The following is a 17,365-nucleotide window of genomic DNA, read 5'->3' on the forward strand; positions in this document are numbered from 1 at the left end:
GAGGGAGCCTTCTTGTCCCGCGAAGGCGCCTGCCCGGACCCCTTGCTTGAGCAAAGTGTCCGAAAGGAAGAGGACTTCCTTTGGGAAGTAGGGCGAACCTTATTTTGAGGCAACAAGGAACTCTTACCTCCCGTCGCCTCAGAGATAATCTCATCAAGGCGCTTGCCAAAAAGACGGCCACCCGTAAAAGGAAGCTCAGTGAGAGACCTTTTGGAAGCGGCATCCGCATTCCAAGCTTTAAGCCACATAGAGCGGCGGAGAGCCGCTAGGTGACCCACAGCAAAGGCAGAACGGGCTGACTGCATGGAAGCCGCGCACATGAAGTCCCCAGCTTTAGAGCATTGGAGAGCCAGAGCAGACAGATCCTCTGGAGGGGGATCCCGCTAAGATACCCTGATGGAGCTTTTGACACCACTCCGACAGGGCCTTTGACGCCCATGCCGAGGCGAAGATGGGAAGAAGAAAAGAGCCAGCTGCTTCAGAGGCAAACTTCGCTAAGGATTCTACCACCTTGTCCGTGGAATCCTTAAAGGCAGCGGCATCTGCCAGTGGCAGTGTAGTCGCCTTAGAGATCTGGGAGATTGTTGGATTCACTGAGGGAGGGGAAACCACCTTAGAGACAAGGTCCTTGTCAAATGGATCATTTTCTTGAATCGTCTTGATTCCCGGGAACCTCTTGTCTGGATGTTTCCATGCAGATTCCAGAATGGCGTCAAAGTCAACGTGACAGCTGAACCTTTGAGGTGCTGGCTTAGCACGATGAAAGGATAATTCTGGAGTGATATCCAAAGATCCTGGGTCCTCTAAGTGAAAGGGGTCTCTTATGGCTGCCACCAATGAGTTCACCATTTCAACTGAATCCGAGCGGTCCTCTGAGTCAGATGCCGGCTCGGAAGCCTCGTCCGCCAGTTCACCAGGAGAATGAACGAGTGGAGGCAGTCCTGGAGGGGGGCGACCCTGACCGGGTACGCGGCTCTGGCGTGGCAGAGCGGCGACTCCGAGAACATCCTCTGGAGGAGCGACGTTTGTGCCCAGATGACGGGGGGGGGGCGGGACCCACGAGGGGGGCGCCCACGTCTATCTGAAAACTCAATGGAAGTGTCAGACGAGGAACCCCTAGAACACTTGTGAGAGCGTGAAGTATGTGGAAACGAGGAGTGGGCCCTCTCAGAGGCCCTGCGCAGGGTAGACCCCTTCAAGGCGGACACCACTTCCCGTGAGGCCTCAACCACCGAACGGGAGACTTGGGTCAAGTCAGCCATATACTGGGTCAGGGAAGAAACCCAGGCTGGTGGAGCGGCTGAATCCACCGGAACCGAAAGGGCATCAGGGGGTCTGGGGGAACAGTGGAGCAGGCAGGGCAAGTGGGCTCACTAGAGACAGACATCTTGTTATTACAGTGCTTGCAGACAAAATAAGTCACTGACGTTCCAGGTTTCTGTTTAGAGGGAGGAACAGCTCTGGGTACGGACATAATGAGAAAAGAGACAGGAACTCTCTCACCCTAGTCTGTGTCCCCAGGCAGTTGCAGTGAGGAGAACTCTGCTCCGTGCAGCTAGAGTGTAAGAAACAGGCCAGCCAATAGGGAGAGAGGGGCGTGCCTGAAGCAGAGGCACTAACTAATTGGCCCCTCCTAACTGAAAATCGCGCCCACGGCGCTGATTGGGAGGCTACTTCGCGCCTCTGAAGAGCTCCGACAGCCCTGTGGGCGGAGCTATAGGCTGACCGAGAAGAAGCTGTAATGGCGCTCGCTTCTTGTCCCGAGCGCACATGTCAGCCGCATATACTCTCAGGGGGGAATAGAGCGGGCGGCCTATATGCCGGCAGAGACTGCCGGAGAAAGTGAAAAAAAAAGCCGGAGCTCAGAGCGCCCGGCCTGTACAAGCGCTGCGGCTGTCAGGCGCATATAAGGCGCTGCGGTCATAGCCGCAAGTAACCACACACACACACAGTGTAAAACATACATGCCCCCTAAGATGCTACTGCTCCCGCAGAATAAAAGTCCAGCCCCTGTATAAGCCAGCCCCATAACCTGAAAAGGTGGGCCAAAAACAGGGGGTTCCAGAGGTTGCAAGTCCGCACCTAAGGAGAAAAGGGGGAAAGTACTTCAGTTAGAAGAACTTACCTAATGGAGTCTTCAGTGAAGTCTTCAGTCAGCTTTTGTCACCTGCATCACGCTTGGCTGCTATGCGCGAGCGAGGTGAGCAGGGGAATAGGGGGACCCGGACCCATGAGGTACCAACCCAGGCGCTGACCGTTGGCGAGGGGGGGGGGTGTGAACAGCGCATATACGCAATGTCTGTGCCCCCTTATTCGCAATGGGGAAACAGGGAACCGGAGTCCCTGAGTCCCCACCTGAAAACAGGAAAGAAAAAATAATAAAAAACTAACACGTCCCTATACTAGGTAAACAAAAAATCAGAAGACCTGGTCTGGAAAATTCCAGACCATGTCCACCTCCTTCAGAGACTAAGTTTAAACTGATTAGCTCAGAGCCTGGAGGCGGGTATATCGTGCTGGGTGGAGCCGACCTTTTTTTTATTACCATAGTGTCACATTTCCTAGAGACTGCAGCATACACCCACGGTCTGTGTCCCCCAATGGAGCCGATAGAGAAAAAAAGTTAAAAAAAAAGATAATTTAACCCCTTCCCTAATAAGTTTGAATCACCCCTCTTTTCCCATTTAAAAAAAAAAATAATAAACAGTGTAAATAAACGTGTTATTGCCGTGTGCATAACGGTCCGAACTATAAAATTATGTTGTTAATTAAACCGCACGGTGAATGGCGTACATGTAAAAAAAATTCCAAAGTCAAAAATAGCTGCATTTTGGTCACTTTTTATACCATAAAAAAATGAATAAAAAGTGATCATAAAGTCCGATGAAAACAAAAATCGTACAGATAAAAACTTTAGATCACAGCACAAAAAATGAGCCCTCACCACCCCGTATACAGAAAAATAAAGTTATAGGGGTCAGAAGAGGACATTTTTTTTATGTATTAATTTTGGTGCATGTAGTTATAATTTTTTTTTGTAATCTAAAATCAAACCTTTATAAATTGGGCATCCTTGCAACCATATGAACCTACAGAATTAGGTGCAATTTTTACAGAAATCTGCACTGCGTAGAAACGAAAACCGCTAAAAATCCAAATATGGCTTTTTATTTTTTATTTTATTTTGTCCCACAAGTCATTTTTTTTCCTGGGTTCGCAGTAGATTTTGTGGTGAAATTATTAATGGTATTACAAAGTAAAATTGTTGGCGCAAAGAACAAGCCTTCATATGGATTATTAGGTGGATTATTGAAAGTGTTTTGTTTTTACTCCTCACCTTCTAAAAATCATAAGAGCAAAAATGAAAAATCACCAAAGAGGGAAGGGGTTAAAGGTAAGATCAGGAGTGGATACTAAGGAAAAGCACGGTTCAGAACGAATGTACTAGAACAAAAAAAGTATTAAAACAAAGTTGTTGTGTTTTTTCTTTTGTTTTTATCAAACAAAATACTACTGAATGGAAAGTCTTGGTGTTGTGTTCTTCTAAAACACAACATACATTGTGATGATCTTACATTTGTGTTTTAGGCCTCTCTGCACCTTCATGTGCCTTCAGTGCAATCGGATGAGTTGCTGCACAGCAAACATTCACACCCACTGGATTCAAATCAGACTTCAGATGTCCTCAGGTATGGAGCTTGTTCTATGCACTTGTTCTAGGCATAAATTTAGCCTTTTGATAGAAGTCTGTAAAAATAGCTTAACAGGGTACCCCGGAGGAAAACATTTTTTCTTTTTTAAGTCAACTGGTACCAGAAAGTTAAACAGATTTGTAAATTACATCTATAAAAAAAAATCTTTACCATTCCAGTATTTATTAGCAGCTGTATGCTAGAGGAAATTATTTTTCTTCTTGAATTTCTTTTTTGTCTTGTCCACAGTGCTCTCTACTGACACCTGATGCCCGTAACAGGAACTGTCTAGAGCAGGAGAAAATCCCCATAACAAACCTATGCTGCTCTGGACAGTTCCTGACACGGACAGAGGTGTTAGCAGAGAGCACTGTGGACAAGACAAAAGAGGAGGAGTACCCATTTAGCCCCTTAAGGACTCAGCCCATTTCTGCCTTAAGGACTCAGATAATCTTATTTTTACATTTTCGTTTTTTCTTCCTTGCCTTCGAAAAATCATAACTTTTTTATATTTTCATCCACAGACTAGTATGAAGGTTGTTTTTTTGCGCGACCAGTTGTCCGTTGTAATGTAGTCACTCATTGTACCATAAAATGTATGGCGCAACCAAAAAAATACTATTTGTGGGGAAATTAAAAAGAAAACCGCAATTTTGCTAATTTTGGAAGGTTTTGTTTTTATGCCGTACAATTTATGGTAAAAATGACATGTGCTCTTTATTCTTTGGGTCAATATGATTAAAAGGTTACCCATGATAACATGCTTTTCTATTACTGTTGCGGTTAAAAAATCGCCAACTGTTTAACCAAATTAGTACGTTTAAAATCCCCCTATTTTGAAGACCTATATCTTCTTTATTTTTCCGTATAAGCGGCGGTATGAGGGCTTATTTTTTGTGCCGTGATCTGTACTTTTTATTGATACCATATTTGCTTATATAAAACTTTTAATAAATTTTTTTTTTTTTTTTTTAAAGTTATAAAAAAAGCAACATTTTATTTTAATAGTTCGGATATTTATGCATGCGGCCATACCAAATATGTGTATAAAATATTTTTTTTACACTTTTTTGGGGTGAAATAGGGAAAATGGGACAATTTACGTTTTTATTTGGGGAGGGGTTTTTCACTTTTTTTACTTTTATTTTTACACTTTAATAGTCCCTATAGGGGACTATTTATAGCAATCATTTGATTGCTAATACGGTTTTGTGCTATGCATAGGACATAGCACTGATCAGTGTTATCTGCCATCTGCTCTGGTCTGCTCGATCGCAGACCAGAGCAGAAGACCCGCGGAGGCAGGTGAGGGGACCTCCGGCCGCCATGCTGGATGATCGGCTTGCAGCGCTGCGGGCGATCCGATCATCCATTTTATTGTCCGCAATGCTGCAGATGCCGTGATCTCTATTGATCACGGCATCTGAGGGATTAATGGTGGAAATCAGCCCGATCACGGATGTCCGCCATTACCGGCGGGTCCCTGGCTGCTATCAGCAGCCGGGACCTGCCACGCATGACCCAAGCATCGTTCCCATGCTCGCAGTTATGTATAGGACGTAAATGTACGTCCTTGTGCGTTAAATACCACCTCACCAGGACGTGAGGTCCGGCGTGGTTAAGGGGTTTATGTCCATTTTCATCTATCTTTGTCTAATATATGTGGGTATATTCTATTAAATAGTTTAAAGGGGTACTCCGGTCCTAATACATCTTATTATTATTATAACTTATAATACATCCAAAGGTTGCTGCTGTGGACCCCCTGCAATCGGTCATCCTGCACCCACCTTTGTGAGCTCTCCGCAGCGCTGCGAGTGTGAAGCCCTCCGCCCCCATGTGACGTCATGCCCCATCCCCTCAATGCAAGTCTATGGGAGGGGGCATGACGGCAGTCATGCCCCCTGCCATAGACCTTCATTTAGGGGGCGGGGAGTGACGTCACACGGGGGCGGAGGGCTTCACACTCGGGGTGCAGGATGACCGATTGCAGGGGTCCCCAGTGGCGGGACCATCTCGATCATGCATCTTATCCCCTATCCTTTGGATAGGGGATTAGATGTATTAAGGCCAGAGTACCCCTTTAAAGCTAAAGGCTAGATTAAACTGTGTCAGTATGCTGATTTTGACTTTTTTTTTTTTTTTTTTTCCTACTACATAGGTTTGTTTTGGAACAGTATAATGCCCTCTCCTGGCTAACCTGTGATCCTGCAACTCAAGACAGGCGTTCGTGTCTGCCGGTTCATTTTGTGGTGCTGAACCAGTTGTATAACTTTATCATGAATTTGCTGTGATATTCATCAGGAAAGCCAAGGATCAAGAAAAATTTTACTTTCATTGCAGGACTTTAAAATCCTTTTGTTTTTATCTGAAGCCACTCGGTACTCAATGGGCAGCATTTCCAGCAGTCTGCATTTCCATCCTTGCTATGTTTTAATAGAATGGACGTTTTGAGTTTTTGCTTTGAAGCCAGTCTAAGTCACATTGCACACTGCTCATCTCCAGTCTCAGTATTTCCTCTAAGATCTTCTCTACCTGCTGGCATCAAGAGATTCGAGAGCTTGGGGATGCCCTATACTAATAATGAGGCGCTTTAGCTGTGACATTTAAGCGCCATAAAGATGTTGTGTGGATTCTAAAACCTAATATCAATATACAGAAAATGCCTGCATCTTTTATTTATTGTAAGTTTTTAAATGTGTAAATTGTCTTATATTTCTTAACCTCTTTTATAAATACAAAAACATTTTTCCTAGAAGGTTTATACTGCCTTCTTGCTTTAAAGCAATTGGTTTAAAATCTATGTATGCGTCTTAATTAAAGTTGCAGTAGGTTGCTTTTAGAGTATTATTTTTTGTAAGTGGGTGGGAGACATTAAAAACTTTGTATTATTCGATGTACAGTTAAAGGGTTGGGTGGGTAGGAGGGATAATGTCCATACCATTGTGTGTGGGGGATTTACAGCTAAGCTGTAGCAGCAGAGTACTTGTACAGTAATGATCTACACTGTGTTTATAAATTTGAAAAAGGTACCGGGTCTTTAACAGATTTTTTTTTTTTATAGAATTGCACATCAGCAGACCTAATGGCAATATATCATTGACTATTTTAGGTGGATATACCTGTAGTGACAAGTGTTCAGTTTTTGTTTTGTTTTTTATATTTGGTTTGGGGCTTTGACTGCTTTTGTTAAATTTGTTGCTACAAACAGCATTATTTTATATTTATAAGAGCTATATCCCCTCCCTAAAATTATAGATTTTTGTTAATGATTTCCTTTCCCCCCATTTGTGATGGCTGGTTAACATTGAATGCAAATGGGTAAAACTGATGACCGTGTCATTTAATATGTTAAACCTAGCTTGGCGTATGCCATGTGGCAATGGAAGCCGTCATCATGGGGTTCTACATGTGGTGTTATGGTGCAGTGTATATAGACTCTCACACTGGTTGGTTGATAGGATTCCTAATGTTCTTATATCAGATCTTTATCATTTTAAATCTGTATTATCTTGAAGAGTTCCTCTATTTACACAGTACCTGGAAATAATTGAATTGTATTCAGAGAAACCTCACTTTTTTAAGTTTGTAAATACAGAGTATTTACCTTTAACGCTCATATAGTTACATGGAGGAATCCAGTATGCATTTTGCGTATGTGTGTGTATATATATACATAGATATATATATATATATAAATATAAATAAATATTTAAGAAGAGATGAATTTTGTTTAACACTTGGTGACAAAAGCTTTCAGACATTCTTTCAAAACAGTGCAATCAAAAAGTATTTTACTTCAGAAATCTCTATTTTTATTTTTGTTTGTTTCCTAAAGGTAATTTGAATGCCTCAGGAAATAAGTTGGCATTTCTCTTACTTGGTTAAGATTTCTGTGGGATAAAGATGTTTTCTGATGTGTTGGAAATTTTCAATCTGTAATTAAATCAGTCATATTTTTATTCATTTTGTTTATGCTTGCTATTATTTACCTTCTACCTGCCAACTACCCAGACAACATGATTTGCTGTGTGTGTGTGTTTTACAGTAAAATTCCAATAATCTGGCACCTTTTATGGAGTTGCTCGCCTTCCTCAAGAATTGCTACACTTCATTATATTTAATTTTCTCTACTCTTTCCAAATTTCTTGGACTGATCCACTAAGTGCCATTATTGACTCTTACTGCATGTGAAATGTAATATGAGTCAGAGGGTGAAGTATGGCCTAAGTAATTGTGGCGTAGTTATTAAGAGCCAAGGCTCTGTTCATATCGGTGTTGTGCCACACCACGGTGCTGGATCCATCGTTTGATCTGTCACGATTCACCAAGGTGTCTGATCATTTACCGGGAAAAATAGCTGTGAGTGGTTAATAATAATCATGAGGGGAACTAGAGCAAAATATGAGATGCATTCTTTTTTTTACATAGTGAGTCATATATTTTACTAACTAATGTTCAACTTTATAAATTGGCAGTCCATGTATGAAAGCATAATATTAAGGTTATCCATGATAATTCAAGAAACAGCACCACACTTGTCCTTTTAGGTTGTGTGAGGTATTACAGGTCAGTTCCATTAAAATGAATTGATTCAGGTTGTAAAACCACACACAACATAAGTACAGGTAAAGTTCTGTTTTGTGGAAGAAATTGGCTCTTTTTCTATTCCTGATAACCCATTTAAGGTGTTCATACACGTTAGGTCAGACACACCATCCATTTCAGAGGGGCCAGCTGTTTTGTGATTCATTGTGCTTTCCATATTGTCCTAAGCGGATAATGTCAGTCATCCATGTTGAATTTCAGTGCTCAATGCTGCGGTTCTCAGGGGAGATAAGCTTCCACCAAAGACAGCATATCCAGAAGACAGCTTTTACAACAAGCTCTTTGTATGGTAATATACCTTTATACAACACAAATGGTCAGTGCAGTTACATCCAGTGGCTACAGAGAGCTTTTTTAACCCCTTGAGAACCGGGCCATTTTTCAATTTTGCACTTTCATTTTTTCCTCCACCCCTTCTAAAAATCATAACTCTTTCAATTTTCCACCTACAGACCTATATGAGGGCTTGTTTGAGGTCATTACGAAGTAAAATTTGTGGCGCAACCATCATTTCACCACAAAATCTATGGCAAATCAAAACTCTTTTTTTCAATTCATAACTGAAAAAACAAAACGCCCCCTCCCATAGACTTGCATTGAGCAGCAGCATACCCCTTTAACCAGACTACAGCATAGCTACACAACTTTAGATAAAGCTTCTAAAGCAAAAATGGCAATCAAAAGTCTCTAAACGGCAACTTATACAAATTGTGTGACAAACTACCACCATAAAAACAAGGTAAAATAAATTTTAAATTCCCCCATACTCTCAATAATCCCAAATACCTCCTATGCCCTTCCATGTTCTAGTACTCCCTTTGTGTCCAGAAAGCAATAATGGCTTTTGTGCCCCATAATAGTACCCGAAACATTAGCAAAATTATTTGTCCCCCACAAATAAGGGGATTACGGCGGTAAATATTGTGATTTCAATATGCAACTGCAATATAATAAACAGTAATAATCACCCCATTCCACGTCCAATCCCCCAATTTCATGTCACTTTCTGTTCTTAAACTACAATCCCCAGCATGCCTTATTGTCTGCTACAAATCTTATCTCAGCTTGAACTACATTCTCTAGTAAGGACTTGTGACAGCCTAGTAGAGCCTAATTTAAGGTATAACTGTATCATGCAGTACGTTTCTTTAGATGTTGTATTGTGTGTATTACAACCCCCTCAGCATGCTCTAGCAAGTATCTGTGAAAGTGTAACAAAGTGGTCACCAAACTGTGGACTTCTTGCTGTTGCGAAAATACAACTCTACATACTCTGTGAAATGATCACCATCCACCGATTGCAAAACAAATTAAAATGTAACTTTTCTTAAAATGCCTTATTCTATAGCCTTCATTGAAAAATATTATACCCGAACAACCCCTTTAAATCCATTACCATGTCAAGCAGAGTGGCTCAGATTCCCTACAGTGGCCATGGTACAGACAGTGCAGAGGCTCATTTGCTGTATGCCTTCTCTTGTGAATCATGGGGCAGGGCACTCTTTGTCCCAAGTATCCTGAGGATGCAGGTAAAGTTTGAATGTAGTCTTCACCTATGATTGACAGCTCTAGCTGTTTGTTGACTGGAAGCTAGAGCTGTCAATCAGCTAGGGGGAGGTTCTCATGAAGCTTTGTGCAGGGAAGCATTATTTCTCTATCGGCTCAATTGGGGGACACAGACCGTGGGTATATGCTGCTGTCTCTAGGAGGCTGACACTATGGCAACAAGAAAGTCGGCTCCTCCCAGCAGGGTATACCCGCCTACAGGCACCTGAGGTAATCCGTTTTTGCTTAGTGTCTTAAGGAGGTGGACATGGTCTGGTTTTCTCCAGACCAAGTCTCATATTTTTTCATTTTCTTAGGTTTAAGGGAACAAGGTTGTAACTTGAAAAATGTCCGACTCTGCTGAACCACTTGTTCGGCCTACACCACTGCTCCTACAGACCCCCCTGCTATTTCTACCCTGGTTACTCTTCTAGATACGGTGGGTTCAAATAAAAAAAGCCGCCCCTCCAGCCTAGGTTCCCTCCCTCTCCCAGTCTATATTCGACTTGGCTCAGGTCTCCCGGTATGTGGTGACTGCCTTGGAGAGGCCCTCCCTACACCGGCCCTCCAGAGGGTCCTGTTTTTCCCCCTTTACTGACTTTCTCGCAGCGTCATAGGGGTGTTTCAGCTCATTCATCCCCCGAGTCTTGGGCAGGCATGGCCCCTCTCAGGTATCGCCCCGTTGCTCCCACTGGTAGCAAGGGCCGCCTCACATGTTCTCTTTTTCCTGGAGAACTTGTGGATGAAGTTTCCAATCGGCCTATGACTCAGAGGACCGCACGGATATGTCGTTCATGGTGCACTCATTGGTGTCGGCCATAAGAGACACCTTCCATCTAGAGGACCCAGGAACTTCGGACGTTGCTCTAACAGTTCCCTTTCATCGTGCCCGACCCCTTTAAGGGCTGCTTCACCTCGTTCCCATTCTCCTGGAGAACTTGTGGATGAGGTTTCTGATTCGGCTTCCGACTCTGAGGACCGCACGGATATGCCTGATGTGGTGTACTCATTGGTTTCGGCCATAAGAGACACCTCCCATCCGGCACCCAAGACTTTCAGCTCTTACCTGGTGGCACCCTGACAAGAAGGTTCAAGCGTGGTATCCCTTCACCAAAGACCTCATTGCTCTGTGGTCCTCCTCTCCAACTGTGGATCCACCGGTCTCCCGCCTTCTAAGGCGACTACCCTGCCGTTGGCTGGTGCAGCTGCCTTCAAGGATCCAGCGGACAAGACAGTGGAGACTTTGGCTCAATTTGCTTTTGGGACAGCAAGTTCCTCATTAGCTCTCCAATTCTCCTTAGCTGGAGATTTTTGTGTTCTGCTTCCATGCGCGGCCGCTGTGCTGCCTTTGCCACAGGTTACTTGGTAGCCCTTCGTCGATCCATGTGCTTAAAGCCTGGTAAGCGGTCACCGCCTTCAAGAAGTGAGGCAATGTGCGGAAAGAGCTCCTTATTGCCTCTGAAGGCTCACAGAACCACTTTTTCGGAAGTCCTTCTCCTTCCGGTCTTGCGTACCATTGGTACCAGCAAGGGTCCATCCAGGCACCATTACGAGAAGAGGGCTCCCTCTTTCCTGACCAGTCTCTCCTGGAGGTCTGCTAACCGTTACGGTCGTTTTGCGGCCCCATCAGACACCCATAGGCCTACTGAAGGGTCGCCCCCACCCGACTACTTTTCTCGGTTGGTGGGTCGCCTCTTACCCTTCCGGGATGCCTGGACCACGCACGTTCAGGATTCCTGGGTCAGGTCCCCCTCTCTAGCGAAGCCAGTTCGGGGCACGCTCCAGTTCCCTTTCATCCAGGGGATTATCATCCTTGTTTCTTCAAGGGAATGTTTTTCAAGGTTTTTATTCCAACCTCTTTGTGGTCCCCAAGTAAGGCGTTTCTGTTCGCCCAATCGTGGTTCTCAATCATCTCACCCAGCATCTTCTGCTTTCCCATTCTGAATGGAGTCTTTCCGTTCGGTGCTGGCGTCCATGGGTCAAGGGGAGTTTTTCTTCCTTGGTGGAAATCAAGGACGCCTGCCTCCACATCCCAATATTTCCCAGTCGTCAGTGGTACCTCCGCATTGTAGTTCCGGACGGTCTTTTCTATTGTGGTTCTCCACTTAGGTCTGGCCACTTCCTCGCGGGCCTTACCAAGGTCCTGGCACCTGTGATATACCTTTTTATGGACAAGAGTTGTTTCAGGGATTCCTTACTTGGGCGACCTCCTGATCAGAGCTCCAACCAGGGCCCAGAATCTGGAGAGTCTTAGTCGACCTCCGGACCTTGTCTCTCTTCAGTTGGATGATCAATCAGGACAAGTCCAACCTCTCTCCTGGGGCTCCAGTTTGACACGGCCTTTGCCCGCTTTCAATTCCGCCGGTCAATCGGCTGACTCTCTTTTCGGGAGTCCTATGACTTCGGCACTCGCTCCAGTTTCCATTTGCTTTTGCATGGATGTCCTGGGTCGGTTGATGGCAGCCGTGGAGGCCTTGCCATTCCCCCAGTTTCATCACCTATCTCCAACTGGTGATCCCTCTTCCAGTGGGACAGGTCTCCATGGTCTCTCGACCCTTCTATGGTGGTTTTGTTTTCCCCTGCTTCTTCAGGGGCGCTCCTTCCTACCCCTTCCTGCCAGTCTGTCTGGGGAGGTGTTTTCAAGGACCGTCTGATCTAGTGCCTTGGTCCCTCGAGAAGCCCTTCTTCCCTCAACATGCTGGGACTAAGGCATTTCTATCTTTGCTTGCTTCTTTGGGAAATTTCCTTTTGGGTGGAACTCAGGTTTCTGGCCATCCCAGCGATTTTCTTGCCAGGCATACTCAACTGGGAAGTGGTCTTTCTCAGCCTGTCCTCAGCTGACCAAGGCAAGTGGTCCCTACATTCGGAGGAGTCTGCAGTGACCTGCAACCTCTGGGGCGCTCCAGGCTCTGACCTCTGCGCGTCTCGCCACAGCCAAAGCGCTTCTCTCTTGGTCGGGCTTTGCCCTACCTTATCTGTTCCTTGGTTGGGCTTTGCCCTACCTTATATGTTTCCTCCCCTTCCTCTCATTCCCAGGGTCCTGAGGAAACTCACAGCAGAGGGCGTTCCCGCCATTCTCTTGGTCCAGACTGGCCCCGACGGGCGTGGTACATCATCGCGGTCAGGCCCCTGAATGACTTACCGCTGCCCTTCCCTCTCTTCCAGACCCCTATCTCAGGTCCCCTGTGCCACCCCATTTTACAGTCTCTGCTTTTGACGGCGTGGCGGTTGAGACCGTGGTTCTGAGGACCCGCGGTTTCTCTTCCCAAGTGGTTTGCACCATGCTAGGGCTCTCAAGCCTTCCTCTGCAAAGATTTACCACCATTCCTGGTGGTCTTATTTTTGTTGGTGTGAGCCTCAGCCTTTTTTTTTTTTCTCAGGTCGTGTTTTTCCTTTCCCGACCCTTTTGCAGTCGGGCCGGCCCAATGGTTGGCTCTCTGCTCCCTTAAGGGTCAAAGTTCGGCCCTTTCCATTCTTTTCCAATGCCCTCTGGCGTTCAATTTTCATGTCCAGACCTGTTTCAGGGAGTGGCGCATGCTGCCCCTCCTTATCGGTCCCCTTCTTCCCCTTGGGACCTACCCTTGGTCTTAGGTGCTCCTTTTGAACCTCTCTGGGATATTCCCCTTCGCCTCCTTCCCTGGAAGGTGGCGTTCCTTATTGCTCTTCCTCGGTTAGGAGGGGGTCAGAGCTGGCAGCTCTCTCCGGCCGTTCTCTCTTCCTGGTTGTTTACCAGGAAAAGTTGTTTTCCGTCCAGGTCCATCCTTCTTGAGATGGTTTCAAATTTTTAATCTCAATGAGGACATCGTCCTGCCGTCCTTTTTGTCCGATCCCTTCTCGTACCAGGGAGCGTTTGCCCCACAAGCTTGTTGTGGCGAGGGCTGTTCGGACTTATCTCTCAGTCACCTTTTCCCTTTGGCAGTGTGACTCTGTTTTTCCGGAAGGTCGTCGTTCAGGACACCCTGCTTCTACGGCCACCATTTTTCCGGTCTGCTATTTCGGAAGCTTGCCGCTGCAAGGGGAAGATCCCACGCTTCAGGGTTTTGGCTCATTACACCTGTTTTTCGGGGCATCCTGGGCTCTCCGCTATGTGGCTTCGGCCTCCCAGTTCTGTAAAGCGTCCACGTTGTCGTCTTTGCACACTTTCACAAGGTCCTACCAGATTCATACCTTTGCATCAGCTGATGCTCCTCTGGGCCGTAAGGCGTTGCAGGGGGCAGTGGTCCAGCTGTCAACCTGACTGATTTCCTTACCCACCCAAGGGACGGCTTTGGTACGTCCCACGGTCTGTGTCCCCCAATGGAGCCGATAAAGAAAAGAATTTTATGCTTACCGTAAAATCTTTCTCGAAGGATCCATTGGGGGACACAGCTCCCACCCTTTTTCTGGTGTTCCTTTTTCAATCATCTGTCCGAGGGTGTGTTCAGTTACCTTTTCTTCTGGTTACTCGGACAGTTTGTGGGTTTTCTCTTGACCTGTTGGTCTTCTCCTATTGCTCTGGGACTAAAACTGATTACCTCAGGTGCCTGTGGGTGGGTATACCCTGCTGGGAGGAGCCGCCTTTTTTGTTGCCATAGTGTCAGCCTCCTAGAGACAGCAGCGTATACCCACGGTCTGTGTCCCCCAATGGATCCTTAGAGAGAGATTTTACGGTAAGCATAAAAACCTCCTTGTCCCACTTCTTTAAAAGAAAAGGCCAGGTGGCCAGGACATTTAAAGGGGTACTTCGGTGATAATTATTTTATTTTATTTTTTTATCAACTGGTGCTAGAAAATTAAACATATTTACAAATTACTTCTATTTAAAAATCTCTTAATTCTTCCAGTACTTATCAGCTGTTGTTATGCTCCAGAGGAAGTAGAGATTCTTTTGTCTGACCACAGTGTTCTCTGCTGATACCTCTGTCCATGCCAGGAAATCCCCATAGAAAACCTCTCCTGCTCTGGACAGTTCCTGACATGGATAGAGGTGTCAGCACTGTGGTCAGAGAGGGAAAAAAAAAACTATTTTTTCTGTAGTATACAGCAGCTGATAAGTACTGGAAGGATACAATACAGGAATATGGGTGCACTACTGTGGTAGATGTAAACAATACATTGGCTATCCCTCAACACTGATGTTAAAATTGAGACATTCGCCAGTGTATCCTTATATGAAGGACACACCAGAGCCCGCACACCAACGCCAAGGTTTCTCAAATTGGTGCGAGACCTAACGCTAATCCTACCTGTGCTTGATAAGCAAAACAGGGGCCAGTGGGCAATTACGGCAGCATTCGGTTGACTCACAACTTCCTCCCAGATACCCTCCAGCGTGACTGAGCACACATGCAATGGGAAGAGGGAGGCAAGCTGCAAGCCCCACCTGAGTTGGCTAATATGGGTGCCTGGCCTCACTGGTGTAGGATTCTATTGTGGCACTTGTAGTCCGCTGCAGGCATCCTCCATTGTATGCATTTTTATGCTGGGGATCGCCCTTAGCAACGGACTACAAGGGCAGGATCTGCTCCCCCAGTATAAATGCACAACCGCATTTGGGGTTGAGCACCTCCAGCCATTTGAGACCACATTTTTTGTTGTAAGTACTGGAAGGATTAAGATTTTTAAATAGAAGTAATTTTCAAATCTGTTTTAACTTTCCGGCACCAGTTGATTTAAAAAAAAAAATAAAAATTTCCGCTGAAGTACCCGACTGCTGCTTCCTGTAAGTCGAAGAGTCACGTGTCGCTCAGCGTATCACCGGCCACAGCAGTGTTCCCCTGCGGCCGGTGATACGCTGAGTGTCACATGACTCTTCAACTTACAGGAAACGGAAGAAGTTGGGTACCGAAGAACGGGACATCAATATCAGAGCAACAGGGGAAGTAGGAAAGTGAGTTAAAGTTTTTGTTTTGCTTTGCTCTGCCCTTATTGATGGCTATTTTGATACCTCAAAACTGCTCACAGATTTCCCTTAAAATAGTGACTCCCAAATGTTTGCATATGTACCAGTGCAGGCTTTCCTGCAGGAGACGCCAAGTGTAATAAAATAGTTGCCTTTGTCTCTGCACAACCTACAGATCAGTCATACTGTACATCTATTGTCTAAATGAATAAGCCTAAACCGTGTCATCCAGGTGAGCTTTTTTGGCTTCCTCGACCCCCTGTGGCTGTACCCTGTGCTGTAAACAGGCTGAAGAAGCCTGAAAATTATGAAGAAACAAAATGGGATAACCCCCATAGGGGTACGGTCCCATGTACCGCTTCTGCAGCGTATGTCACACTGCGCAAAATAGGGTGCAGCAGTGGGAAATATGCTGCGTAGTCTCTGATCATACACACAGGGATAGCCGGCGGCAGCCCTGCGTTTTCCCTGAAGTTTGGAGGCGGAGCAGCATGCCGACGTGACTTCAGTGAAAATGCAGGACTGGCGCCGGCTAGCCCTGTGTGTATGATCACTGAGAATACACAGCGTATTTTTCCCTGCTGCACCCGATTTTGCACAGCATGAAATATGCTGCGGAAGCAGTAGATGGGACCGTACCCTTAAACAGTGTTTGACGCATTTCATTGGTGGTTCAGAAGGCCTTCTTAAGGCTGGTGTGACTGATCTGCTTCTACAGTCTTCCATAGGCAGGCTGTTTAAAGGGGTACTCTGCTGCTCAGCGTTTGGAACAAACTGTTCCGAAAGTGGAGCTGGCGCCGTGAGCTTGTGACTTCATAGCCCCACCCCTTCAATGCAAGTCTATGGTCTATAGACTTGCATTGAGGGTGCAGGGCTATAACGTTACGAGCTCCCGACTCCAGCGTTCGGAACACTTTGTTCCAAACGCTGAGCAGTGGAGTACACCTTTAAGCAGATCACCTATTTAATGGATGAATGTGGTATAAATACAAATTGCCCCCTTTTCCCATTTTTCAAATAGAAAAATGTATACAAAAACAGTCAAACATTTTGTATCGCCATTTGCAGAATTGTCCAAACTATTAACCCCTTAAGGACCCGGGGTTTTTCCGTTTTTGCATTTTCGTTTTTTCCTGCTTACTTTAAAAAAATCATAACTCTTTCAATTTTGCACCTAAAAATCCATATGATGGCTTATTTTTTGCCCCACCAATTCTACTTTGTAATGACGTCAGTCATTTTATCCAAAAATCTACAGCGAAACGGAAAAAAAATCATTGAGACACAAAATTAAAAAACAAAATGTTGTAACTTTTTGGGGGCTTCTGTTTATACGCAGTGCATTTTTTTTTTTAAATGACACCTTCTCTTTATTCTGTAGGTTCATACCATTAAAATGATACCCTACTTATGTAGGTTTGATTTTGTCGTACTTCTGGAAAAAATCATAACTACATGCAGGAAAATGTATGTTTAAAAATTCTCATTTTCTGACCCCTGTAACTTTTTTTATTTTCTGCGTATGGGGCGGTATGAGGGCTAATTTTTTGGGCCGTGATCTGAAGTTTTTAGTGGTACCATTTTTGTATTGATCGGACTTTTTGATCACTTTGTATTCATTTTTTCATTATATAAAAAG

At 45.0% G+C, this 17,365-nt stretch overlaps 1 protein-coding gene across 2 annotated transcripts in view; it reads left to right on the forward strand.

The window, feature by feature from the left end:
• Window positions 1-7,866, forward strand: part of MED13 (mediator complex subunit 13) — a 148,455-nt gene extending 140,589 nt beyond the window's left edge. Inside the window, exons 29-30 of one of the 2 annotated variants that reach the window (XM_056556697.1) lie at window positions 3,589-3,689; window positions 5,854-7,866. In XM_056556697.1, the coding sequence (XP_056412672.1) occupies window positions 3,589-3,689; window positions 5,854-5,986 (234 nt within the window). In that variant the 3' untranslated portion in view covers window positions 5,987-7,866. The remainder of the gene's footprint in view (window positions 1-3,588; window positions 3,690-5,853) is intronic. The other variant, XM_056556696.1, reaches the window with a different exon arrangement.
• The last annotated feature ends 9,499 nt before the right edge of the window (window positions 7,867-17,365 follow it).

The sequence above is a fragment of the Hyla sarda genome, chromosome 2 (genome assembly GCF_029499605.1).
Source record: "Hyla sarda isolate aHylSar1 chromosome 2, aHylSar1.hap1, whole genome shotgun sequence".
NCBI lineage: Eukaryota > Metazoa > Chordata > Amphibia > Anura > Hylidae > Hyla > Hyla sarda.